Here is a 27,787-nt window from a genome sequence, read left to right on the forward strand (position 1 = left end):
CAACATTTTGTTTCATTTGGCATTCCACTATTAACGTATAACTTTACACTCGGGAAAAACTCTAGAAATTGCAAGCAAGTGTTGGCACACAAGAGATGGAACCATTATTCATAAATGGCAATTGATTGCTGAACTTTTTGTAGTACCAATGTATAATTCAAATCTTATTTTTTATCATATTAAGATACAATTCTCAATCTAAATATCATTAGGAAAGATTGTACGTTGTCTTAATAATTTCCAAGTTTCTCCTCGATATTTTTTAGACATGCCCTCTACCCATCTTAATTATTTCAGTCTTAATTATCCAGGTTATAGTAGTTCCTAAACTGAACCGCTTAATAATGCTGCTAATACATATATAATGACGATCATAATATATTTATGTATTACCCATCACAACAAAGTATTAAATCCAATCAAGAATGCAAGCAAGAAGGAAGAACTTGAAATGGTGGACATGCAATTTTGGATGTAACAAAGCATCCGAAAGAAAGAACTGAACCAGAATGAATGAATCAACCTTCAAGATTCTCATGTTGAGAATTACAAATAGGAGGATGCGGAATTTTCTCTTGTAGCCCTGGTGTGCGAATTTGGTGATTTTAGTGTCAACAGGAGGGTTGAGCATGGGACTCCCTCAACCCTCCACATTCTCGCCAAGGGGTATGGTAAATGTGATCAGAGAGAGTTACTGATACAATGAAGAGTTAAAAAGTCATCAAGATTTACTGTTTTGACTCTCATGTTCTGAAAGTTGGGTTAACCAGCTATTTGGATGCATGACACAGTCATCAAACCTTAATTTGTTTTCTTATCTTCTCTGCCAGCTAGGATACGTGAGACCTGCAATCCTCTGCTGAAGGCCTGGTTGAATAGAAGGCGAGTTTGGAAATCTGAAATAAAGGGAAACCATGCCAATATCGCTATGGGCATGAATAAGAAGAGACCCATAACGTACTCATAAGCTCGAGCTAGTGCCTTTACAGATTCCCACATACCCAACTTTTTGACTGGGGACTTACAAGCCTGAGCAACCTGAAAATGCAATGTCCGTTCTCCTCACATTTGCGATAACCTCCCACACACAACCACAACTATTTTGTAATTAGCTTACCTGAATGATTGCCCATCCTGATGGGAGGAATGCGATGAGACTCACAAATAAATCTCCTACTGTAAGCTCCCCTTTGCAAAGAAGAACAATAATAGTAATTATGACTGCACAAAAGAATAATCCTTTGAGAAGCCGGAAAAAAATCTGAAATCCTGCCTTTGACCTATGTCTGCCTTCAGAGATCATCTGAAAATGATGAGTATGCACATGTGTTACATTCTGATGTTCACTAAGGTTTGAAAATTCATAAGAAAATAATCTTAAACTTTACCTTGAATGCGGCTAACGAAACCACGATGAACACCCAAGATAACACATACACCTGCATTTCAAACATAAAAATGTATATATATATACTGGTAGTACTGATACATGTGATGTAACATATATGACTCTACTGTGACTCACTAGGAAACTTTTTTGCTGATGAACAATATGTAGATGGTAGACAAGACCATACTGGTACAAAAGAAATCTGGTTGAGAGCAAGATTTCGATAAGTTGTCCGCACAGTCCAGAAGTATCAAGATGGCGTTGCTCTTCGTCCCACCATGATTCCCAGCTCTTTTGTGATGAAACCCCTATCCCACCACGATTACTCACCCACTTGTTCCAATCCTCCCAATCATCAACAATCTTCTGCCATTCAAACCCTGATGGGTTGAATAAGAATGGTGCAAAAAGCCATGTCCCTACTAGTAACCACATTGAGAATGTGATAATCAGGAAGGGAATTGTCTTGTGCTCTGTAATCCCATATATATCATACACTATAAGAAGGATGAGCAGCTCAAGCCCTTTGGTGAAATGACTACGTGAATAGCACCGATAATTATCAGCAAACTTAGCATGAAACACGACAAATCCGCGACCAGTAGACCGATACTTTGCGCCTCCATGAAGTAATGTGCGCCCATAGAAATGAACTTTTGTACCCATGGAAAATATAAAGAAAACAGATCCAAGCTGCAGCTGCATTATGATGAATTCACTGATGGCGTGACGGAAGCCTCGCTCCAATCCAATCTCCATCACCATGGGAAGAGCTGTTAGCAGTCCAATCTGCACAAATGATTGAGATGCTAAAGTAGCCTGAATAGCCTTGTTATTCTCAAGGCCTGCAAAGTGCTCCAAACTGGCTTCCAGACCGCTAAGGGCAAGATATATTCGGCCATAGAGGAACACATAGACTGTAAGAACTACGATCTGCAACACCGATGTCAAAGTGAGAAAAACAAATAGCACCTGGGAGAATGTGCATGAGGACATCAAAATCGTCAACTCACAAGATTGCTGAAGTAAAACCCCACAGTTGTAAAGTAAACGGATAACATCCTGAAGAAGTCCATACGATGGCCAAGGCGATACACATCACGACTCATTGTCTGCTCACCATTTCCATTTGCGATTTTGGCTTCGAATTGGCTTATCTCATTAAGGCCCACATCTCTTCCCTTCCCAACTTGGATATATTCATGGTGTGTTACAAGTCCAGACCGTAAAGTGGTATTGAAACCTGAATATCATCAAGATAGCTTATAGATATGTTACTTGCAAACCTAAGAGAAAGAAGACAACAAAAGAGCATGATTTTATTACCTGCAAAGATATCCTCACTGAGATTAACACCTTTCGAAGCTTTGCTAATACCACCCCTAGTAATGTGAAAAAGTCTTTCAAACACATCAGGATGCCCATAATGGAAACGCACCCTGTTTCAATCAGGTTTTAAAATAATTGATGTTTGGATACAAAAACAGCAGATAGAAATGTACAGTGAAAGTGCATAGCAAAATACTTGAGTGGCTTTGCCAAAACTCTCTGCGCTATCGTCACAAAACTAGACTCTTGATTCGACATGAACCCTGCAAGAGAGGAAACACTACGAATACAATAAACAATATCAAATCCCTGATGTCAAGGGGTGACAAAATCAATTAATTAAAACATGGTAAAAAGACGCATGCTATTTGCGCTTCTGAAAGTTACAATGTTTGAGTTCCTCAAGAGTGATAAATGAATTCTAGTAAATTCTCTTTCTTACGTAGTTAACAATTATTTTGGTCTTTTCTCAAAGATGACACAACATTTTAAGATGTTATCTCTTGTTTGGTATTATGGGGCATCTTGGCCTTTAAAAGACATTCATATATCTTTCCTTCTGGCTTACTTTAAGGCAGACGGTGTACACAATTGTGATGGTCATGAGATAATTGAATGCTATGGGACACACTTAAGCAAACTTCACATAGTACTCACCATTGCAATATTATAAAACGGGAGGCATGCATTAAAAAGATGCCTACACGTGCTAAATATGATTAGTTCTATTACAGTTATGATTCTTAATGGAATTAGTAACATTACAAAACTCAGGTAAAGGAATAGTACTGTAAATCATGACTTTTGCTGGTTAACTATGATACACAGAAAAGATGATGTGTGGATCATACAAGATACGACGCCAGCACATTAGATAGTCTGCTTTTGTATCAGCACGTCCTAGATACCAAGAAGCATGGAATATAATCAAAATACGAGCTGTGCAAATTGATTCAGGAAAAGTGATAGTACTAAGAATCACGACTTGCTTTGGTTACTATAATACACAGAAAACATGATCTGTGGATAGTATAAGATGCACTACCCAGATATTGGAGAGTCTAATATGTGTATCAGCAAATCTTATATGACTGAGACACATGGAAAAAAATCAAAATATAATGGTGGAAGTTTTCCTTTCAGAAAGAAAGAAAGATATATTAATGTCTTTTAACAGGCCAAAATGGCCTACGTGACCAAATAAGAGATTACATTTTAAGTGTTGTCTTGTCTTTGAGAAGAAATCAAAGTAAAATAAATATTACACAGTAAATATAAAAGTAAATAAGATGAAAAGAAAAAAAACAAGGGAATTTGGTTTTTGGCACATGTGAGATTCTCAAGTTAGGTATATTGTAGCTTTTGTCTTCGAAAGATCTCTGGCATAGGTCGATCAAGAATGGAAATGTCTCTGAAGCGAGGGAAGCACCTACGATGGCGGGAGATAATGGCTTTTATTTATCGATGACAAGGGTGTCGAGGTCGTGGTCCATGGGGCCGGGGCCTATGTGCACGGCAAATTGCTATTGCCCGATCAATTGTAACCCCTTTGTTATGTCTTGGTCCGGAGCCCATTTGTGTATCCCGTGATTGACTTGTAGCCTTAGTAGGAGTGATGGGACTAAAGAAAGTTGTGATGGTTCTTTGTGGATGAGCTTGTGTAGCTTTATTCTTCAACAACTTTTCCTGATGTCTCTTGAGCTCTAGCAAGAAAAGTCCTAGGCATCATTGGTCCTCATATTCCATTACCTTGCATAGTGGGCCAAAGGCTTGTTTAAAGAGGCAAAGATATCTCCCTCTAATTTCATAAAAGACACTACAATGACAAACATAGAGTTCCACAGATTCCACTCCTTGATGGCACAATTGGCGAATTCTCTCTTCTAGAGGTAGTCGTGTATATCTGCCTACCTCAATCTATAGCTAATGTGATGAAGTTCGCAGCTGCCCAATCACACTACGCAACGCATAGGATATATGTATGTCCATATAAGGTGCCCTAATGACAAATCCATCCATCAATGTATGTAAGAAGTGTGTCTTATAGTCGGCCAACTTTGTTCCAACTGGTATTTTGGGGCTGATTCATGTTATCTTGTTTTCCAAGTTAATAATATCAGTTTGGATCACTCTATTCTTTTCCACTTTGGTCATATTGAGATGGGGACAGTCCAAGCTATATTGGAACGGGGGCAGTGTATTTATACTCATGCCATGTGACTTGAACCATTGCTGCATTTCAGCATTCCAACAGTTAGTGTCTCCATTTTCAGCCACTTGACTTACTGACATAAGTGCCAACCTTGGGTACCTTCGTTTAGGGAGCTCCCCCAGACGTTGGATAAATGTCACTAATCGGAACAATGCCTCGGTTATTATAGGTGCTGCTCCCATCTCTGCCCGGATTATATCGTGGGGCACCGATGCTTTGCTCCTTATCATGCGAGCAATCATTGACACTAAAGGTCTCTCTAAATCTTTCCAATGATTTGCCTTGTTAAGACTCCGTCCCATGTTTCTACTCCATAGAGAAGAGTTAGTGTGACAAGTGTATCAAATAACCATAGCTTAGTCCGTGGCTCTTGGAACTGCAAATGTGCACATTGTCTCTCGAGAGCACCAAGGGCTGCATATCCACGAGAAAGTTGGGCACAAGCGGCCTTCTGTAAGGAGAACCTAGGTCTTATAAATGTTACTCCTAGGTATGTGTAGGAGCGTGTGTATTCCATCTTTTCCTCTCCCAAGAAGAATTCTGGTTCTGATCTTGTTACCCATGCTTGGGTGGTGTTAAACACCATCACTTTAGTTTTATTCATGTTGGTTGACAAACCTTTGTCCGTACAAAATAGTTTTAAGGCATTTAGATGTCTTTGTAGTCCCTCCGGAGAGTCAGAAATCAGCACAATATCATCAGCATATAGTAATATCTGTATAGCTATACCTGCTAGGCGTGCTCCGGAACCACCAAATCTCTCTATGTAATGTGATACCTCATCTATATAGAGACCGAAGAGAGTTGGGGATAGTGGGCATCCTTGCTTCACTCCAATTGTGCTAGCCACAGCTTCTGACAAGCCTTTGGAAGACAGCACTTTTCCTGACATGGATTCATACAGTGCATAGATTCCCCATTGCATACCTATAGGAACACCAAGGGCTTCTACCCTCTGCATAAGCCGAGCACGGGGCACAGTGTTAAAGGCTTTTCGGAAATCCACAAAGCAGCAATAAATCCTCTTATTGTGGGCTCTGCCCTCTTCAATAAGGGCCCGGAGGGTGAATATGTGATCCAACGTTGTGAACCCCTTCCAAAAGCCTGCCGGAGGGTGAATGGCAGCCATTCTGCTTTGCCCATATACTCAATTCTGATTCTAGAATCGACCCATATAGTTTAGCCAAGTAATGGCCAATCATGATTGTCCTATAGTTGCTTGGCATCGTGGGGTCTCCACTCTTGAGGATTGCCACAATGGTATGCTTAGTCCATGTAGTAAGGAAACCTTCACACATGGCTCTATTAATGATGTGTGCTAGCAATGGGAGCAAGGTGTCACGAGCATAGATAAAGTGCTCACCCACCAATCCATCATGATCTTGGGCCTTCCCAAATTGTAGCCGATCAATGGCATTTCTTACATTTTGTGGTGTAAAGAAGGTTGATTCATGTGGGCTTGAGGCATTCGGGTGGGGAAGAGGAGGTTGCCCCGAGATATCATATAGGACCTATGCATATTCATGCCACACCTGAGCTGAGGTCAGTTGTGTGGTGGGTTGCCTCTTATTAAACATTTTCCATGCTCTTTTACTGCCTTGTCCTAGAAACAAGCGATACAAATGATCTTCAAATTTAGCCAAATACAATCTTTTTTTCTTCCTTACGAGGCGTTGAAAGGTTGCTCTTGCTTGGTTGTGTGTATAAATGCCCCGAGTTACATCACGCTGCAAGCATCTCCTTGTATCACGACATTCCTCATCATTCCAACTATTTTGTATTACTCTACCAAGTTTGGGGGGATTGGCCGTTGTGTGAGGGAAGGCATTTGTGGCTGTTTTATGCAATGATTTGGACAATCCTTGGGTAAGTTCTTCAAGCTGTGCGAAAGGATCCAAATCTAGCATGCCATTTGTATACATCACAACTATACACATGAATTGTCTCACGAGTAAATCGATACGTAGCCAGTTCACTCTCCTTAGCATATACAGCCTTTGTGTATCCATCCTTTACCTCGAAGCATAGATATGCATGATCTGCTGCCAAGCCAATAGGTCTTCCCGATATAGTGACTCTTTTATTTCAGTTATAAGAGATGGAGATCCCATTAGATAATCGATTGTGCTTGCACCTCCTTTTGGGTTCCAACATGTCAAAGCATCTGATCTAGGCCATTTTGACAAGCCATTATATATTACAATTCCATGAGCACTTCCCAAGGCTAGAAAGTGTTTTCCATATTCAGTAATAGCACTCATATCTTGAGCTTGTCGCTTTAGACCAACCTCTTCTGCCATAACTTCTCCATAAACAGCCTCGTTGGTGTTAAACATAGTTGTTTGTTCATCCTTGGTACGTGCATTAAAATCTCCTAATAGTATTATGTCCCCCATAGTAGCAAATCTTATGATATCATCATATAGAGGTAGATATGATGATTCACCTACAGGTGCAAACCTTGAGTAGGCAGGTGGAAAATGGCAATTTGCAATATATAACTCCCTAAGATCTCCTCTTTTGATTCGTATCCACATGTAGCGTGCATCTACATCCTTATGGACAACATCCACTCTATCATGGAGCTCCTTTTTGTATAGCACCCCCACTCCTCCCGAACCTCTAGTGCTTCCTGCTGTCAGAGAAGAAAAATATCGCTGGTTTCTCTGCATGGATAGTCTGTCTACATTTTCTGGTGTTGCCAAAGGTCACCATATCTCAATCAGGTCAGAAATGGTTCTCATTCAATTTGTGCCTTATTGTTCCAACTATCAATTCTAATGGTAGAACAAAAGAGTTATAATCTTTAAATCAAAACTCAAATTAATAAACTTGCATCAGGCCTAGAGAACCATCTTTAATTATACCTGAGTTGAAGTGGACCGTAGATGCAACACTGGAATGGAGGAGTGACTGATGAAGGGTTCATTGGTGGAGAACATTCAAAGTTTCTTTCTGGATGATTCACTACCATGTATATATATGCACGGCTGCCATGTGCACATAATGGTGACCAAACATTGTAACCACCCCAGAGCATTCCACAAATTATTTAGGAATGAGATGGTTTCCTAACTAAGCTGGCACTTTGAAATAACAGATGGGCATGTTCGCATACATTTATATCTATGTGTGGCTTTTTGCCTTGGAAAACAACTTGAAAAAACTTGCACATTGTGCATGCCCAACGTGCTAAATATAACCTGCAGGTTCTTTAGGACTGTTCTGTTGAACAAAAAGGCTGCTTGAAATGCAGGCAAATCAAATGGATCAAAATTGTTTCCACCCTAAAACAAATCCGGTGATGATTTTATATAGGAATTTTATAACTGCTAATAACTGTAAATGACTAAAAGCATTAGGTGAATAAAGAAATCTCTACAATTTGGTGCGACATAGAATATATCTGGAACAACTACTTCTGGTCAAGTATTTGGAAGGAGTTAATAAAGAATTGCCTGATGATTTTACTGCATGAAAATGGAAAGGGACTTCAAATTTCTATAAAGTCGAAGCGTTTAGACACTATTTCCAAGTTTGTCTTTGATCAGCCAAAACAAATGACAGAAATAGGCAACCTATCCAGAAAACAAATGACACAAATGACAGAAAACTGAGAATAGTGATTATTCATATGTTGATGGCCATGTTGCATTAGAATTAGATCCAACAGAATAACTCAGATTTTCACCTTCCAGTAAATATATGTTCACGCATTCCAACTATAGAAGGTGATCTCACTCCATCATAAGATAAGAACTCTTGTAAAAAGTTCCTCATCTTTAGCGCTTCTTCTAGATAATTATCCTGCGAACAAATTTCAATTCAGTATACAAAACGTGGAACTAGTACAGGTAACACCAGGCTTACTTTATACCTGGTTCATATCAATTGCTTGCAATGCCTCCCCTCGTGTGAAAATAATTGCATGATTCTGGTTCTCTGGCTTTCCCTCACCTAGTTTGGGATTCCCAGGTAGTTTAATCTTGTATATTTCCTGCTTGCAAAAACCAAATGTAATTAGCAAATAGGTTACATTTATAATAACAATAAAACATGGCATGTTAACATGCACCTGTTCAGTTACATTTCTATCGTCATCTTTGGAAACAACTACTTTCACTAGTTTCGAATAATATTCCTTTTTCTCTTCATCTTCCACCTCATCAATATATGCTACACGCAACGAAGGATGCCTGCAATGAGATGGGGATCAGTGCAAACAGAAAACTGGTCCTGATCAATTTAAGGAAATATTAAAATCAGAAACCACACATGAGAAATAAAAAATACTACACTCACTCTTTCATCAAATTCAATATATCAAGAGCACGAGGATCTTGGCTACGTTTATGTAATCCGTAATTCTGACAAGTAACAATGTAGGTAAACTTCATGTCTGCAACTGCTTCAATAGTTGAAGAAAGTGACTTTTGATTTTTTTCACTAAATACATCCTTCAATGTCTCATCGTATCCTTGTATGATCTCTGCTCAGGGACAGATTCTATAAGCAAAATACTCAAGCTTATCCAAGGGGGCATAATGAAATATAGTACGCACCATGTGGTTGTGCCATGTCAAAAAAAGCCTGCCTTTTAAGAGCTCGTCTATAATACATCATACCCCTTACTGCAGAACAAACAATAGCAAAGTTTAGTTTTCATAATGCAGAATACTTTTACTAATATAATGATGCCTACACTAAAATTTTACGTAATCCTTGCAAGACTAATATTAAGGAGCTATTGCTTTTGTTGTGTTTCCATGTGTTAACATCATCTAACTTTTAACAACTGCAAACCTGTTCTTGTGAGGGTTTGTGCACGATAAGAGGCCCAATGGCGAACTGCGATTGAAGTTTTATCTCTGTCCCAGACATTTGCCTCAGTACAATGTTCCCGCTCCTTGAAATTCCTCCAATCGTCTAAAAAAATAACAGCATTCATTCACACAGGTCACATTGAAAGCAATCCATGTTCACCCTTCTTATTTAATATTTCTGGTTGAGGCTTCAGAGGTGAAAGTAGAATCACGAAATTGCACACAGATACAAAAGTCTCACATCAAATTGGTTCTATGACAGATTGATCACATCATTCCTTCTCCCGTGTATTTTGATGCCAAGAGGTTATATCGGTCATTCCCACAATAAATTTATCAGCAATATAATACTTCTAAATCAATCACTGTTTTATTGATTGTCTAATCAATGAAAAGGGGGTTCTAAGTCTATTTGGAGTAGAAGGTATAAGGTGCGGTGTCTTAGAGGAACAAACCTCAGATTTATTTACTGGGGTCAAGCAATCTTGTGGAAGCGAAACATATGACCCAAATGATATCTATATAATGAAGTATTTTCTATGACAAGTTACCATCTGGAAGAGTTATCTCCTAAACATAGTTTGATGTTGCAAGTGGATGTATTTCCAGATATATTGTAACCCCTTTATTGACTTGTCACATGAGTAGGAGTGATGGGCATCCCTGTTTCACTCCTATAGTGGAAAGAATGGGCTATGAATGCCCTTTTAATATCTGCATACGTTCTGCCTATTACTACAGAAATTCATAATGAATGTTGACAATTTGACGTGTAGGTGAACTTAGGTAAGGTCAAATTAATAAATGCTTAGTTTACTGACACCCAATAGCTTAGTTAATACTAAATCAATGTTTTACAAGTCTGTAAAATATATGAGCCAAGACTATATCACCATCAGTTCAGAAGTGGTTTATGAAAGTGAGTAAATATTTATGTCATACATTCAAGTATATAATTCAAGGCAATGACGTGTTTTGAATCAACCTTTTGCATCTGAAACGAAGATAAAATGTTAAAGGTACAATTGAGGGCTAAAATCTATTATCATTATCTGTGTGGGACTGTTTTTCCTTCTGTATTAATAAACAGCCAGATACTGCATATGTTATGAAGGTTCAAATTTACCGGGATAAATCATTTGAAGATAATAAAGAATTGAAACGCCGTCATCATTCTCATCTTCCAATTCTTTCCTTGTGTACAATATCTTCTCCTCGTAATAAGGTGTGAGAACACTGCACCAGTATCATGATGATGTCAACAGATGCATCAGTCCAATCAATAGAATCTTCTTTATGATGAAGAGAAACCTGAAGGAGAGCATGTTGCGAATCTTTGGAGGTACAGGCATATCCATATATAATGAATTTGTAAAAAATAAAATGCGGCGCCTTGCTTCAACATTAGTCGGAACATCCAATGCAGATTCATTTATGGTCAATAGCAAATGAAGTCGCTTAATCTGTAACAACACCAAGTGGCTCGATATTCAATATTTCCACAGATGAGTGAACAGTTCAGTTGAATAGTTATTAATTTGATCAATATAATCGTTCTGGTTAATTTATTTATCGTTACATGTCTATACCTTCTTCCCAAATTCCTCCGGCAGAGGATACTGAATATTCTCACCACCAAATAGTGTAGAAGCTCGGGTTTTGTCAACTGAGACATTCACATCGTCTGATGGACCATGGCTGGAGTTGAGATGGGGTCGTTGGCTATTATCTAAGAAATCTAACACCCTAGTTGTCGGACAAAGGAAAACACCAAAAGCAAATTTAACTCACTAGTGTATTTCTCCTATCAGAATCAGAGCTAATCAACAGGAAATAATAAACTTATAACGCAACATGCTTGTATACATCAGACAATACTGCATTCATGTCAAAAAACTAGCAAGAAAGGACTTTGGGATGACAACACTCTTGTAAACTATTTGCCCTATCAATCACTATGTTTGGTATGTGCTAATGAGGTTGCATGGTAAAATCCCTAATAATTTTAAGACATAAATCACATGTTCTAAATTTTAGATCATTCAATGATATGGAGATGTCATCGATTATGAGTAAGGACTTAAAATATTTCTTTCTGGAATAATCTGCAGATATCTAAATATAAGGAAAAAGAAACACTCACGAATCACTTTTGAATTTTACATCCTTTGTGTAAACTTCATAAATATCCTGCAGTAGATATGTAACCCTTTCCTTCTTGCTGGAATCAGAGTTTTTCTAATTAAGCATCAAAAGCTATTATGTCAGCTTATTTTATAGCAATTGCCAATATTAAACAGAACATAGCAAATGACTTACCAAAATCTTAACCAGGTCAATGATTTTTCCATTAAGCAATGGCATTGCACTCATGCTAAAGCTTTGGAGGATATTTCCATTCAGAATATGTTCTACATCCGAGATGACAAAATCTAGAACTCTGCAGGTGAATTTAATATTAATAATAAAAATAATCTCTACATAAATAATGAGATTTGAATGTTAAAAATAATAAACATATTTTACAGGCATAAAATCTCACTGTTTCTCTCGTCTGCCAATAAGGATAGCACCTAAGATGTCTATGAATAAGTCATAGCATTCTTTTATGGCATTCTTCATGAAACCCCCATCACTGCTAATTCTTGCTATCAATTCTTTATCTTCATTTGCCTCTGTGAAGTCTTTCGTCGTATGCAATGCTAGTCCTATCTGTTTAATATTACTTATAGAGATAACATTAGCACAGCCCAATAACAAGAATAGAAGAAGTTTGACTTAAAAATTCCAATATCCATGGTATAATCAGTTATCTATAATACAGAAGGATTTAAACACAACAAAAGCTACCTTGTCCGCTAATAAAAATGCTGGCCACTGATTGTAGGTTGAAGTCTCTTTGGAATATGGTATCAAAAGAAGTTCTTTTTCATCATTATTTAAATAATCTTCCTCACGCAAACATTCAATAATTTCATTCCAAAGCTGTGAAAACTTTGCAAAGACTTCTTTGTTTTCTTTCGGTTCTTCAACAGTTTTGAATAAAGAAAATCCTTTATGATGGGGCCTATCTTCTGATGAAGGTACAAGATTTTGTTCAAAAGCTGTAGGAAGGGAGCGAAACCGAGACCTCAACATCTCTTGATTTTGGACCTGTCATAAAAAATAACCCAAACTCAATAATCCATGTCATTAGATGGAGACAACAGTAAAGATGATGTTTTATGCCAATAATTAATTACCTAAGAGGTGAATCGCATGAGATATACTATAGAAATGCAGAGGACCATGGGAGAAAATATAAATGTAGAGGACCTTTCTCTTCTGGATCAACCTATGCTAGAGATCCTTCAAAGACAAAAGCTATAATATATCTCACTTGAGAATCTCATAAGTGCCAGAAACCAGATTCCCTCGTCTCCTTTTATCTTATTTACTTTGTATATTTACGAAGTAATATTTATTTTATTTTGATTTGTTGTTCTCAAAGGCGAGACAACACTTAAGATGCAATCTCTTTTTTGGTCTTATAGGCCATTTTGGCCTCTTAAAAGACATTAATATATCTTTCTTTCTTTCAGCCAACCAGCCTCCCCTTAGTTGTCATGTGAGTGAACCTTCTTAAGGTAGATAACTGGACATATTTTAAGAGATGTTTAGTCTCAATGATTGCCCCCATAACGATCAACGCATTTAGGGCCCATGATGACCCATGATGCTTGGAACTGTTCTTGCATGAACTCAATGGACATGGAGAGCTGGAGAAGGACAGCAATACAACCACAACAGCTCATCAACAAAGAATCATCAAGATTTTATTTAGCTCCATTACTCTATAAGTTAATCAAGAACCACATAAATCTTATCTTAGCAGGGACATTAAAAAGGAGTTGCAACAGATTGTGCAATTACAATTTTATTATCCAAAATAGAGGCAGTTATAGATCCAATCCAAACACATCCACCACTGAAGCATGAAATGTGATACAAATATCTCCAACCAAATTACATGCTCTGAAAACATGTTTTCGGATAAAAATGAAAAGATGAATAAGCTATACCAACCTCGCCAAGATGTGCTAAAAATCCACTTAAACCACCAGAAAGAGTTGATAACACTGCATACCAAATTTGAGCATCCATAAAATATACCTGTCACAGTTCAAGCAAAACAGCTAAAAGAAAGAAATTACAATAGAATGAACATTAGAATTCCTAGCTTAGAATTTCTCTCTTCCTACCAAGATTATTGGGGACCACAGTGCAACGACTACTGTCCAATTACTACCTGCAGCACATTACATTTCGCTAAAATTAGCTACCTGGACCTGAGCTTGTGTTAACATTCTTTCAAGAGAAACATTATGTGGTAAAATAATTGTTATGATTAACACCACGCACTTCCAGGGAAAATTTCATGCCACTGGTATTGCCCCTCTAATGGAGCTTGGATAATTTCTTTTGTGGGTCCCACCAGTGGTAATATCTATAAACCAATAGAAAGAAAGATAAAAATAAAACAAAAAGTAATAATAACATCAACAAGTTTAACACCCTGAAAGAATATCATGGTGTCCTTATCACCGATTCTTTTGATTTATGGAGATCAGATCTCGAAAAAGAGTACATCATGATGTCAATACCTCAATATAATAGCTGAATGCGATCTTGCTAAGTAACAGTAATAACCAGAATAGAGTATACCTAACAGGACAACCACAGCAAGGAAGAAAATCAACAAATCTACAACCCAAGTGAAATTGATTAATAAGAATCTTACTTGAAAAGACTGAACAGATTTTCGTGCATTCCTCGACCAACATACAGCGGTGGCTGCATTTATGGAAAACAAATCAGAATGGGAGGGGAAATTTTTGAAAAACCTCAAGATTCTTGAAGTAAAACAAATTAGCAAATAATTCAGACCCATATATTGCATATTTCGAGGATGTATTGATAAGATAAAGCATGGAATGGAATAAACGATCCAAACATAAATCAATCTCACCTGAGCCCACCATAGAAGCACCTTAATAACTACATGATCAGCCTGTTCAATATGGCGTCTGATTGCTGGAAAACAGAACATCACTACTCCAAGTGCATCTGGTGCCAGATATACTATTATAGCTGTCACATAAAGTGCTGGACTTTCCGATTTGCCAAACCCATTTTCAATGGTTTTCAACAGTTCAATAGGAGCCCCCCATGTCCGGGCATAACACACAGGCAATATCATAACCCACCATAACGCAACAATTACTTTCAAGATATACCGGAATATCCCAACGAAATTCATGTTCCACCATGCCTTGAAACTCAACCGAATATCCACAATTGCTGTTCAAGATTAAAGGAAGCATATATCCAGGTTATAACATGCATAAATCCTAAGAGATATTTATCATATCCATAATATTATTCAAAATATGCCTGTATTTCATGTAAGTAATTAACACTATGGAGGGTTGCCAATAAGGTGGGTACAGACCACATCTGTGTGGACCATGGCCTCATCACCCTTGTTAACAATAAATCAAGGCCATTATCACCCAACACCAAAGGTACTTTCCTCACTTTCAATACCTCTCTATCTCAGATCGGCCCATGTTGAAGATCTTTTAAAGGCAAAAGGTGTGGTTCATCTAATCCAGAATGTTATGTGTTTAGCTAACATAAATTTCTAAATGCTTTCTCAAGACCATGGAATATCAATGTGGATACAATAGCCAAATGTTTGGCACCATAAGCGGTTTAACTGCATAGAATGAATGAATGAATGATACCTTTGTGAGAAAAGCTGTTAATAACAGCAGCAGAATAGTTGTTGGAAGAAAATAGACACAGCCAAGCTGTGAAAAGGCTGTTAGACAGCCCTAGAAAAAATGGTTTCAAAGAGTACAGACACAGCCAAAGATTAGAGCTTGTTTGTAAGTAGCAGCAAAAGTAAAAGTCTTTACAAAAGCAGTTGGTATAGCCTATTTAACAAAACTGGGGAAAGTGTATGAAATGGTTGTTTTGTAGTTAAGTGACTCTTGTACTACCAAACAGGTACAATAAACTAGGAATAAGAGGGAATATCTTGGAAAAAGTTAAAGAAGAAAAAAAGAAAAAAATATATATTAACGTCTTTTAAGAGGCCAAAATGGCCTATAAGACCAAATAAGAGATTACATATTAAGTGTTGTCTCGTAATATCTGTATAGCTATACCTGCTAGGTGTGCTCCGGAGCCACCAAATCTCTCTATGTATTGTGATACCTCATTTATATAGAGACCGAAGAGTGTGGGGGATAGTGGGCATCCTTGCTTCACGCCAATTGTGCTAGCCACCGCCTCTGACAAGCCCTTAGGAGACCGAACTTTTCCTTGCACAGATTCATAGAGTGCATAGATTCCCCATTGCATATCTATAGGAACACCAAGGGCTTCTAGCCGCTGCATAAGCCGAGCACGTGGCACAGTGTCAAAGGCTTTTCGGAAATCCACAAAGCAGCAATAAATCCTCTTATTGTGGGCTCTGCCCTCTTCAATAAGGGCCCGGAGGGTGAATATGTGATCCAACGTTGTGAACCCCTTCCGAAATCCTGCCTGTCCAATTGAACGACAGCCATTTTGCTCTACCCATGTACTCAATTCTGATTCTAGAATCGACCCATATAGTTTAGCCAAGTAATGGCCAATCATGATTGTCCTATAGTTGCTTGGCATCATGGGGTCTCCACTCTTGAGGATTGCCACAATGGTATGCTCAGTCCATGTAGTAGGAAAACCTTCACACATGGCTCTATTAAAGATGTGTGCTAGCAATGGGAGCAAGGTGTCACGGGCATAGATAAAGTGTTCACCCACCAATCCATCATGATCTTGGGCCTTCCCAAATTGTAGCCGATCAATGGCATTTCTTACATTTTGTGGTGTAAAGAAGGTTGATTCATGTGGGCGTGAGGCATTCGGGTGGGGAAGAGGAGGTTGCCCCGAGATATCATATAGGACCTATGCATATTCATGCCACACCTGAGCTGAGGTCAGTTGTGTGGTGGGTTGCCTCTCATTAAACATTTTCCATGCTCTTTTACTCTCTCGTCCTAGAAACAAGCGATACAAATGATCTTCAAATTTAGCCAAATACAATCTCTTCTTCTTCCTTACGAGGCGTTGAAAGGTTGCTCTCACTTGGTTGTGTGTATAAATGCCCTGAGTTACATCACGCTGCAAGCATCTCCTTGTATCACGACATTCCTCATCATACCAACTATTTTGTATTACTCTACCGACTTTGGGGGGATTGGCCGTTGTGTGAGGGAAGGCATTTGTGGCTGTTTTATGCAGTGATTTGGATAAACCTTGGGTAAGTTCTTCAAGCTGTGCGAAAGGATCCAAATCTAGCATGCCATTGTATACACCACATCTATAGACATCAATTGTCTCGCGAGTGAATAGATACTTAGCCAGCCCACTCTCTTTAGCATATTCATCCTTTGTGCATCCATCCTTTACCTCAAAGCGTAGATATGCATGATCAGCTGCCAAGCCAATAGGTCTTCCCGATATAGTGAACACTTTTATTTCAGGTATAAGAGATGGAGGTCCCATTTGATAATCGGTTGTGCTTGCACCCCCTTTTGGGTTCCAACATGTCAAAGCATCTGATCCAGGCCATTGTGTCAAGCCATTATATATCACAAATCCATGCGTGCTTCCCAAGGCTAGAAAGTGTTTTCCATATTCAGTTATAGCACTCATATCTTGAGCTTTTGTCTTTAGACCAACCTCTTCCGCCATAACTTCTCCATAAACAGCCTCGTTGGTGTTAAATATAGTTGTTTGTCCATCCTTGGTTCGTGCATTAAAATCTCCTAATAGTATTATGTCCCCCATAGTAGCAAATCTTATGATATCATCATATAGTGGTAGATATGGTGATTCACCTAGAAGTGCAAACCTTGAGTAGGCAGGTGGAAAGTAGAGCAGGCATTTAAAGCATTGCAGATTCTAGAGAGAGAAGATTCTAGAATGTAAAAAAGAGATAATAAAGATGAAAGAGAGTGCAGGTCTAGAGTTGCCACCCTCCAACAACCTTAACATCTTTTAAAAGGCCAAAATGGCTTATAAGACCAACCAAGAGATTACATCTTAGAATTTTGTCTTGTCTTTGAGAGCAACATACCAGAATAAATTTAACCAAATAAAAGTAAATTAAAGTAATTTGTCTTCGAAAAACCTCCAGCAAGGGTCATTCCAGAATGGAGAGATATTTATCTATCATACTACATGTCAATCAAGGGCTATACGGTTCCAACTAGGATACCTCAAAGGGGCTAGGATAGATCAGGCAATAACAATTTGTGATGCATCTAGACCCCAGTCTTGTGGACCACAATCTTGCCACCCTTGTCATTGACAAATAAAGGCCATTATCTCCTGCCATCATTGGTGTTTCCACATATGTGTAAAATACGTTAAATACTTCTTAAAATGTTTTTTTCACCTAAAAAATAATTTTAAAAACTTTTAAACTGTTTTGAAATGTTAAATACTTGTTAAATACGTAGAATACGTCAAATTCTTAGAATACATAAAATACGTGAAAATTTGAAAAAAGACAGTTCTAAAACGTAGAATACTCTAAAGTATTCTAAAACATGTACTAAATGTAGAATGCACATTTTTTAACAACTATGGATGAGGCATTGATGCTTTGCTCAGGTCTTTTCGAATATTTCCAATTATTTATTTTGTGAGACTCAGTCCCTAGGTTTCTACTCCAAAACAAATATCTTGTTCTTTTGCAAGAGCATGGAATGTCAATGTAGATTATTAGTAGCCAAATGTTTGGTACCTTAAGAAATTTAATAAAGTAGAACGACAAACCAAAATAAATATTCGGTTTCTTTTTCAATAGCATGGAATACCTATGTAGATACCAGTAGCCAAATGTTTGGTACCTTGGGAAGCTTTAGTAATTTACTTGCATTTGATTTGGTTTGTTATTCTACAACCATAAAAATGTTAGCAAAAAAGGAGAAGGCAGCTAGTGTATTTTCATGTACCCTGGATGAGTTTGAGGATAGCAGATGTGATGAAAACACTCAAAACCTTCTTAAAGACAGGTCCATCAAATATGTCAGCCAACGAGCCTGACCCATTCCAAGCAACTATGACCAATATCTGCAAAAGGGATCTCCAAAATATCCAACTAGCAGAAATTGGTACAATTTCCCAATCTCTATCACAAGTTCATACTTTTTCATTGAAAGTGAATTACCTGAAGAGTCAAAATGAAGAACGACCACATTCTGCTAAAGCTTCTGAAAACATGCCAAAATGAACGATCTTCAACAAAATTACATTTGCCAATCCACGAACCTTTACCCTGCCAAACAGATTTTTCATACATCTAAGAACTGTATTTATTGAAAGTCGTAAAAGAGAATTTGTCCATTTTGAAATGATAATTTTTGTACCCGCATAGGATTCTCAGGAGATGTGAAAAAATCATTATCAGTTACTATGGGCCATCCTAGATGGAAGCAATCAGAGGACCTGGTGAAACAACGGTTAGATAATTTTGCAAGCAGTAGAAAGCAAATGAAGCCCAAAATATCTGTGATCAATTTAATTGTAGTCACCAAAAGAATTCATTTAAGTCATCATAATTTCTCCATGCTGAGTGTTGAGCCCTACCATCCTTGTTATGAGTTACTTCCTGCAATTGATTTGTGACTTGATTAGATCAACTCTGAGGAATGACAGCATGAAATACACTTTTTTTGTAGCTTTATATCACTGGAACAGGTAAAACACACACATACATGCATGTTTCATTCATATGCCCCAAACACATCATTTTTCGTAATTAACAGGAGTCACCCTTTTTGCATTGTGTGGCTGCTGCCCAAATATTAATATAAGATGAAGTAATGAAAAACAGGTGACACAATCTATTCAAGTAAAAGACAAAAACAAAATTACCCAAACATTTTCCATATGACAGGAACCACATTCAATTTCTAGTAAAATTCTAAAAGAATATCAAAAAACTCGTGATGTAAATGGGGAAATACAACTCAGAGTGTAATCATACCTTAGCTATGACATCATAGATTGGTTTAATTACGCTATCAAGAAACGAATTTTCTTCCCCTCCATATGCAGCCTTTACATTCTCTCCAGTTACAGAACTTATATGTCCATCTAACATACCATTAAGTTCAAAAGCCATCTGAAACAAGTTCCCAATATAAAAAATGGGTTTATAACCAGTCTGAAAGAGCATAATAAAGACAAGTTCAACTGTGTCATATTACATGGTGGAAAATGTAGCAAAGACTCTCTGGCATAAATCTCAGATTTGCTGCTTCTCCCCAAATTAATAGAAAAAGGCCTATGTACAAGATCATCCTTTGTTCGAGTGTGTGTTGTATATTCTGCAAACTGAGCCACCAATAAGAGAAAATTATAATAAAATCCCATATGCATTGTAAAGCAACACTAAATGGATTCCGAACATATGTTTAAAATTATTGCATTGATTCTGAGTCCCAATAATTCCACACAGAACCACCTGTTGCAAATCACAAATGGCCTCTCATGAAGTCTCTAACCCTTTTCACAATATGGGGAACAAAAAGAACACTTACGAGATTCACATAACTGAAGATATCCCATGGCCTTGGCATGAACAACTGACCTTAAACAACAGAATAGCTTGGCCTGCAACCTACCATTGATCTGTCTAAGCTCTATCCCTCAAGTAGTTAAAGGATGTTAAATACAGTTCTCAATAAGACAATCATTATCTGCTACTAGTTTCTGTTCCAACCATATCTTTTAAATTGGTTTTTCCTTAAATGGGACTGCCATTGTTACAAAGATTGGATAACTCAGTATCTTCAAAACATGTATCATTTTGCATTAAAATAATAGGACTTTTGTTTGACGTTTGGCCATGCCTGCCTAGAATATCATCTAGAAAGTCACAGTTGAGAGGCATAAATTTGTCTCCTAACAAGTCTACACAGGTTGAGTTGATCCTCAGGCTTGCTACACCATTCTGTTTGCCCAATTTTCACAGGTCTAGAATATCATCCACTAGAACTCCCTTCACAGGTGCAAGAAGCAAAGTCAGAAGATATCGAAAAGTAAAATATCGTAAATACCACTTCCATTTCTGTCCATGGGAAACAGAAAATGAGGCATGATCATCTTAACCCTAAGATACGGAAGATTGGAAAGCGAGAAAACTTGCAGATGGGAGAATGAACAACAAATGATAATTCTTCCATAGTGTAGATGGAAAGAAAAGTAAGGTAAAAACCCAGCTTCAGTTGCAATGAAGAAGATAATCTTCTTCTGATGTCAATTCACTTTATACATAATCCTATAGATCAAATTCTCGATCCTTGAAAGATGCAGCAGTTCATATTCATAATCTAGAGACTTACATTATTCTATTATTTCGACCCAAAAATGTGCACCACTGTTCATAATTCTTAAATAATCTTTCCATGACACTTCTCAAAGCTCCAGTACTTAGCTGAGACCTCAAATAAAAATACACGAAACATTAGCAAGAATTTCCTTAAAATTAATTTATAATCTGTCCTAAAATATGCCAACCAAACAAGTCACAAGGCACCTTATGCTGAGGCTCTGGCTTTGGTATCTGTCTAATATGCACATTAGCAAGAAGTAAAATCAAATTCTCCCTCTGATTTGCTACATTATCTTTCTGTAGTCCAACAAGGAAGTTTATTAAGTCCAATTCGATTGGAAATGTTTGAAAAGACATGATTAATAACATACTTGAAACCCAAATTTAATTCTTAGCCAATCAAGCACGTCACTTGTATCTGAAACTACTGGTGCTGGATTTCTGAATTCAAGCCCGCGGATGTTTTGCAGGGCTTCCACTGCTGCAACCACCTGGAGGAAACCCCAAAAACTACACATTCTCAAAAATTTCTGAAAACCGACACAATCACCGGTTTAAAATAATTTCTCTGAAGAAGTAATAAATGGTTAGCATCATTCGTCTTCATATTTGAAGCAAAGAATATGTAATGCCATTACAACAAGATTTGATTTAACTTTACCTTAATTCTTGAGCTTTATATACCTTCACACTTAATTATTGCACTTTATCTCATCTTTGCTTTAGTTCTCATGTGTACTTGAAATAAGAATCTCAATCATGATACAGATATGCAGATATAAAATACATAGATTGTCCATAAATTTCATTTTTCAGGATTGGTGGCAATTTTATGTTAGTTGAGCAATGTTTACTATGTTAACTAGATTTTGAAGTATTTATGAATGGGAGTATGATGTGACTAAAAGCTTTATCTGATAAACTAAGAGACCAAAACTGTATTTAATCAATGACTCAATGATTGATGGTTCAGCACAACCTGATCACAAGTTGTCACATTCCAATTGCTTTTGAGTCTCAACTTTGCAATAAAGTACTTTTGCCTTGATATAATAGTCCATCTACACTTTAGGCAACCCCATCTCAGCCAATGTAATTAAGTGAAAAGATATAGCATCCTTAAAAGCAGCCCAAATATTTAATATATTGTCTTGTTTATTTTAGAAAATTCAACAAAATCCCCACCTAAGAATGATGCTGCGATTGACTAAAAAAAAAGGAGAGGGCTTCTTTTTGTTTTGCCTTCTTCTTTGTGATTTCTGATTTCTTCTTCCCTTTCTTCCTTTTTTGGTTATAACATAACTAAATATTAACTACACCAAACAATCACCAGAATTGCCAAGTCCTTATCATGATTTACCCCATGAACTTGGTGTGAACATACACCAATTGATCTGGCTGGTGCTTGTGGCGTTGATAACAGTAGTTGAACATAGCCATTAGTAAGCCTATGTATAAAGGGCAAGTTTAGTGGGGCAAACTAAGAGGTGCAGTTCAAAGCCATGGGTATATTTGGTCACTTAGGAAAATATAACATGTATCTTCATTTTATAGTATTCCACATTAATCATGGTTGGGGGGCACAGTGCAATATAAGGTTCTTTGTTGTTTAATCAGTGTCTTTGTTCAGTTCAATCGTGTGCATTCTATCATGCAGTTTGTACCATTCATGTCCTCTCCATACTTAGATTAGCATAGTATCACAGTTTTAGAGCTTATGCATTCCTGTACGATGACAAAAGATAGAAGACAGATGTATTCACATCTTTTACAATGCAAAATGGCCAATAAAACCATAACAAGAGATTACATCGTAAGTGTTGTCTCATCTTTGAGAAAAACAAAACCAAAATAAATGTTAAGTACAAAAAGTAACTAGAATAAAAAGTGTTGTCAGAATGGAGAGGTCCCGGAAGCAAGGGAAGCGCCTGTGATGGCGAGAGCTAATGACCTTTAGTTGTTGATAAAAAGGGTGGTGAGATCATGGTCCATGAGGCTAGGGCTTATATGCACGGCAGATAGAGTAGATGTATGTCCATATAAGATGGCATGATGATGACTCCATCCTCCGATGCTTATAAAAAGTGTATTTTATAGTGAACCATCTTCCTACCAAGTGATATTTTGGGGCTGATCCACTTGTTTTCCAAGTTAATAATATCAATTCAGATCACTCTATTCTATTACACCTTGGTCATGTTTAGATGGGGACAATCCAAGGTATATTGGAATGAGGGTAGTGCATTTCAATGATTATAGGGGGCTGCTCCCATCTCTACCCGGATTCTATCATGAGGAAATCATTGACACTAAAGGTCTCTCCAAATCTTTCCAGTTTTTAGCCATGTTAAGATTCAGTTCCCAATTTCTATTCCATAGAAAGAAAGAAAGAAAGAAAGAAAGATATATTAACGTCTTTTAAGAGGCCAAAATGGCCTATAAGACCAAATAAGAGATTACATCTTGAGTGTTTTCTCATCTTTGAGAACAAATCAAAATAAAATACATATTACACAGTAAATATAAAAGTAAATAAGATGAAAAGAGAAGAAACGAGGGAATCTGGTTTTTGGCACATGTGAGATTCTGTGAGATTCTCAAGTTAGGTATATTGTAGCTTTTGTCTTCGAAAGATCTCTAGCATAGGTCGATCTAGAATGGAAATGTCTCCGAAGCGAGTAGATGATAGTGGGCATTCTTGTTTTACTCTAATTGTGCTAGCCATAGACTCCGACAAACCATTGCAAGGCCGCACTATTCTTGACATAGATTCTTCCAGTGCATAGATTCCCCATTGCATATCTATGGGGACACCAAGGGCTTCTAGTCATTGCATAAGCCGAGGAAAAAAGGAAGTCAGATGGTGATAATTATACTGAAGAGTCATGTATACTTAGTAACATGAAGTAGACGATATTAGTCAGTGGAAGTGGACCAAGGGTCGGTGGGGTCATGACACAGGTACTCTCAGAGGGCAAGCTTCACGGGGCAAACTACACATTCTAGAAGTTCAAGAAGACTGCCATTTTCAATTCCAATGAGCTTCTAGATACCATACTCAAAGTCAATGTGGAACTAGTGAAAACTCTGCATCCCAACAATCCCAATCCAAGGGATGTGTATGCATGGAGAAGGCAGATTGACAAAGCCATGTATGCAATCAAGGTCAGCATAACTGATTCAATGTTGACATTGATTCAGCATGGCATACGCTAGAGAACTCTGCTGAATCTATATGATATGCCGAAGTAGGAAAGCATTTAAAACCTGGGAATCGATTATCTATGATTCAGAATGGCAAATGCTAGAGAACTCTGCTGAATCTATATGATATGCAAAAGTAGAAAGGCATTTAAAACCTGGGGAATCAATTATCTATGGAGCAAATGGTGAAGGAGGGAAACCTGATGTGTTTATCATGCACCATGAACTTCAAAACCAGATCACAGGGGTACAATTGGTGAAGTCCACAATGGAGTTGGCAAAGGTGTATTTATTACTGCCTCTGAAGTTCAAGGGCTTGGTTACAACATTAATCCACTTGAGCACTGGCTCTTCCATTTTCCTTCAAGGAGTTCTTAGCCTTACCTCAAGAGATAGAGTAACAGAAGGGGATTCAAGATCAGTTAGAATACAGATTATGCAAAATCGTTGGGAGACCCCTAGCTCCCAAATAACAGGTGAGCCAATGAATGAAAAATCAAAGAAGCTGGTTCCAGAATTTAATGGACATGGTTGCAAAGAAAATCTAATGGTCAGTTAGAGAATAAACTATGTTTTATTATGACTTCTAGGATGACATTTATATCTATATGACTTCTAGGTTGACATTTACATAGGAGATACATGCCTTCTTGGTAGCCAAATTTTAAGCCACATAACCAAAATGTGTTACCGTCTAGTTAAGGAGATGTCAAGTAACCTTATAAACTACTTTGGTCTTACGATCATGTCTGTAGAAAAGCTACCTCAGGCAACATCCTTATTGCTTGTTTCTGAGCCCCAGGATCAAGAGGCAATATATTGTATGCACCTAAGATTTCCTTTTTAGCTTCCACCTCTTTTGCTTTTTGCTCTACCTGTGCAATTTTTTAATGATGAGTAAGACGAGAAAATAAGAATACCATCAGAAAATTTTGAGAAATTTTTGCATTTAAAGGTCACCTCAGGATCTACAGGCTCACTGTTGTCTGCTTGCACTGCCTTCAGGACATCAAATAGAACTGCAGCAGTCTGGTATGCTTTTGCCAGTTGTGCACTACATTCACATTACAAGGATATTTTATATGCACAATATGTATTCATGAGAATGACTGCCTCAAAAAACATTCCATTAGAGTTGCTACCATATGAAAAACTTGCAAGCACAATTTCATAGTTGGATCATTGATCGAGCAATTAGGGGCATAATGGACACACCCACATTGATGCATGCCAAGAAGAAAGAAGAAAGAAACCAACTGTCACATGAGAATAAGTTTGTGCCCTATATGATCACTAAATACTTATATATTGTAGTGAAAGTTCGATGGCTTTTCATGGTTTTTTCTGCTTACCGATCCATGTTATCACCGGCACTCTCCAATGATTTCACATATCCATCGTAAAATGTCTGGTAGTAAGATTGCATTTCTTGGGCATCACTTTTAACAGACCTCTCTCCATGGATGAGCTCATCATCCTATACTTTGGTGGAAAATGTCAAATTCCTGAATAAACAATGGCTTTTGAGCTATCTTATGATTCATCAGTAATCTTTTACCTTCTCTAGTTTGTGAAGTAGAGCTGTTTTAAACTGTCTCACACCTCTACCAGATGAAGAAGGATCTAACTTATGTGCCTTATCGAATGCAAAAAAACGACCTGCAGCACAATGAACTCAGGTGGATGAAATTATACTCATGGGCTTTGAAATGACTGCAAAATTTTGTATATCTACATCTACACAAATAAATGCAAAAAGGAAGCAACTAAAAATAAAGATATCTAGCATTATAGTTAGAATCAAGGTAAGCAAGAGAAGGCAATTATGAAGTACGAAGGCATACAAAGGAACGCGACCCGGGGAGCCTGATCTTCGATCTCATTTGCCACTCGCAGTATGGGTCCAATTTGCGCGAGGGATGAGGGAACTACGTCCGGGTCCATGAAATTCCCAATCGTCAAAGTTCGCTGAAGTCTCGGGGTCTGTGTCCGTGGGAGCGATGAGCCGGCAACACTCCTACTCGAACTCATTGCCTTCTGCCTGCTGCTTGAACCTTCTTCCATGTTGTTTATAATGATGGGAGCATGTGGGAAATCCCCCTACATGTGCAGATGATCCCCGAGAGAACTCTTGGTTACAGAAACTGGTCAGAGTGAGAGGCCCTGCAATAGGGATGGCAAAAGGAGATGGCGCAACATATTTTGATTAAATGACAGGGTTCATCAGGCAGAACCTCCATGATAGGCAGGGCATGGACACAGACATACAGACAGTGGTTGTGTGGAGAACCAGTCAATGGTGCCATTATATTATATGTATACAGTATAATGTACATATTGGTTTAACAAATTGAAGAGCCTACCCCTACACAATTTTATCAATAATATGAGTGAGATGGTGTGGGTTCCCACAAAGAGTCAATAAAAAGCCGCATTAAGAGCTATATGTACATATCTTTATGATTCACGTCTTCCCCCGGCTCGAAACCTCCGTGATATCTCCTTCAAATGTTGTCTTCCTTAGTTCTCCAACTCCAATCCATCAATAGCTTTACACCATTCAATTCCATGCTATTCCCCATGAAACACAAAAAAGAGTTATGATAACTGTAAGCTTTACCCTTAAACAGGCAAAGTCTACACCCCAATAAAGTATAGATTCTCTCTATTTCTTTTGAATATCATTGTAATGAATCTAGGATTGTACCTTTCGTTACTTTCTTTTTTTCCATTTGCTTCTTTTGTTTCGTTCGATGGAGCCTACGTTGTTAAGCATGCGAGTGACTTTTTTAAAAGTTCCATACCTTTTTATCGACTCTCTCCGTTCTCTTACCAATTCTTCGAGATATTTTTCTTTGCCTTTTTCTTATTTGGATGTCAATGTCACTCAATGCATTGGGTGGTTGGTCTTGTCCTTCCAAGTTCTCGTATTATTCCCCTATCATTTATTCGTTCTCTTTCCTCTAGTCCCATAATTTAGGTAACAACTTTATCTTTTCCCTACTTTCTCTTACTAATCTATTGGGCAACCATATGAATTTTTACTTACACAATACACCTTACCATTGTACATTGTGTCATTTGTGTATATCTTCTCTGATGTTCTTTATGTTATACCATACGAGAGCTTGATTCCTACAACATGTTTTTGTTTGGGGAACCTACATGTTTAGGACAAGACAAATGAAACGTAAAATGCATGTTCTAGACAATAAAGAACATCAACATGTTGCAATTGTGATTTTAACTACAATCATGTGAAAGGGGCATTAAGGGACATAACAAACATTTTGGGAGGATAAGTTTATGACAAGATCGTACATGTGACTTCTTTTAAACAGACTATAAGTTGTTTAGGGCAACATATTGTCCAAGGATATTTCCAATATTAG

General features: G+C 37.7%; 2 protein-coding genes across 10 annotated transcripts; both read right to left on the reverse strand.

Moving 5' to 3' along the window:
- Positions 1–500: 500 nt before the first annotated feature.
- Positions 501–26,658, reverse strand: LOC147858358 (callose synthase 3-like). 9 transcript variants are annotated; one of them, XM_087327704.1, is made up of 40 exons: positions 26,240–26,658; positions 25,954–26,054; positions 25,748–25,872; positions 25,356–25,449; positions 25,160–25,270; positions 21,620–21,682; positions 21,396–21,488; positions 21,202–21,293; positions 20,065–20,191; positions 19,842–19,979; positions 19,387–19,463; positions 19,222–19,300; positions 19,023–19,130; positions 18,808–18,925; positions 14,763–15,094; positions 14,535–14,587; positions 14,398–14,458; positions 14,149–14,240; positions 13,996–14,038; positions 13,820–13,906; positions 12,605–12,907; positions 12,297–12,466; positions 12,074–12,194; positions 11,898–11,992; positions 11,344–11,500; positions 11,066–11,217; positions 10,881–10,990; positions 9,735–9,857; positions 9,494–9,562; positions 9,234–9,420; positions 9,007–9,127; positions 8,809–8,928; positions 8,623–8,738; positions 2,916–2,999; positions 2,717–2,829; positions 2,404–2,633; positions 1,526–2,323; positions 1,389–1,439; positions 1,118–1,303; positions 501–1,038 (listed from the first exon to the last, which is right to left on the reverse strand). In XM_087327704.1, the coding sequence occupies exons 1-40, from the start codon at positions 26,457–26,459 to the stop codon at positions 802–804; spliced, it is 5,757 nt and encodes a 1,918-aa protein (XP_087183830.1). In that variant the 5' UTR covers positions 26,460–26,658; the 3' UTR covers positions 501–801. The 9 variants fall into 9 exon arrangements, with proteins under 9 accessions (XP_087183830.1, XP_087183828.1, XP_087183829.1 ...); XM_087327702.1 differs by having other exon boundaries at positions 21,563–21,682; XM_087327703.1 differs by having other exon boundaries at positions 13,996–14,042; positions 14,156–14,240; positions 21,563–21,682; positions 26,240–26,657.
- On the reverse strand, positions 16,022–17,789 carry LOC147858359 (uncharacterized). The gene has a single exon (XM_087327712.1). The coding sequence runs from the start codon at positions 17,633–17,635 to the stop codon at positions 16,751–16,753; it is 885 nt and encodes a 294-aa protein (XP_087183838.1). The 5' UTR covers positions 17,636–17,789; the 3' UTR covers positions 16,022–16,750.
- Positions 26,659–27,787: the final 1,129 nt, after the last annotated feature.

The sequence above is a fragment of the Azolla caroliniana genome, unplaced genomic scaffold, assembly GCF_043228905.1.
Source record: "Azolla caroliniana isolate FFs.n. ecotype wild unplaced genomic scaffold, voAzoCaro1.0.p SCAF_11, whole genome shotgun sequence".
Taxonomy (NCBI): Eukaryota; Viridiplantae; Streptophyta; class Polypodiopsida; order Salviniales; family Salviniaceae; genus Azolla; species Azolla caroliniana.

What these genes read in the sequence shown, in the direction of transcription:
- LOC147858359 (XM_087327712.1), bottom strand. Translation starts at nt 17,635, where the DNA reads ATGGGGGACATAATACTATTAGGAGATTTTAATGCACGAACCAAGGAT.
- LOC147858358 (XM_087327702.1), bottom strand. Translation starts at nt 26,459, where the DNA reads ATGGAAGAAGGTTCAAGCAGCAGGCAGAAGGCAATGAGTTCGAGTAGG. An exon ending in AGCCAGAGCCTCAGCATAAG is followed by an intron (nt 21,294 to 21,395) that starts GTGCCTTGTGAC and finishes TTGAGGTCTCAG; the next exon opens with CTAAGTACTGGAGCTTTGAG. An exon ending in GAACATATATTTACTGGAAG is followed by an intron (nt 3,000 to 8,622) that starts GTGAAAATCTGA and finishes TTGTATTCGTAG; the next exon opens with TGTTTCCTCTCTTGCAGGGT.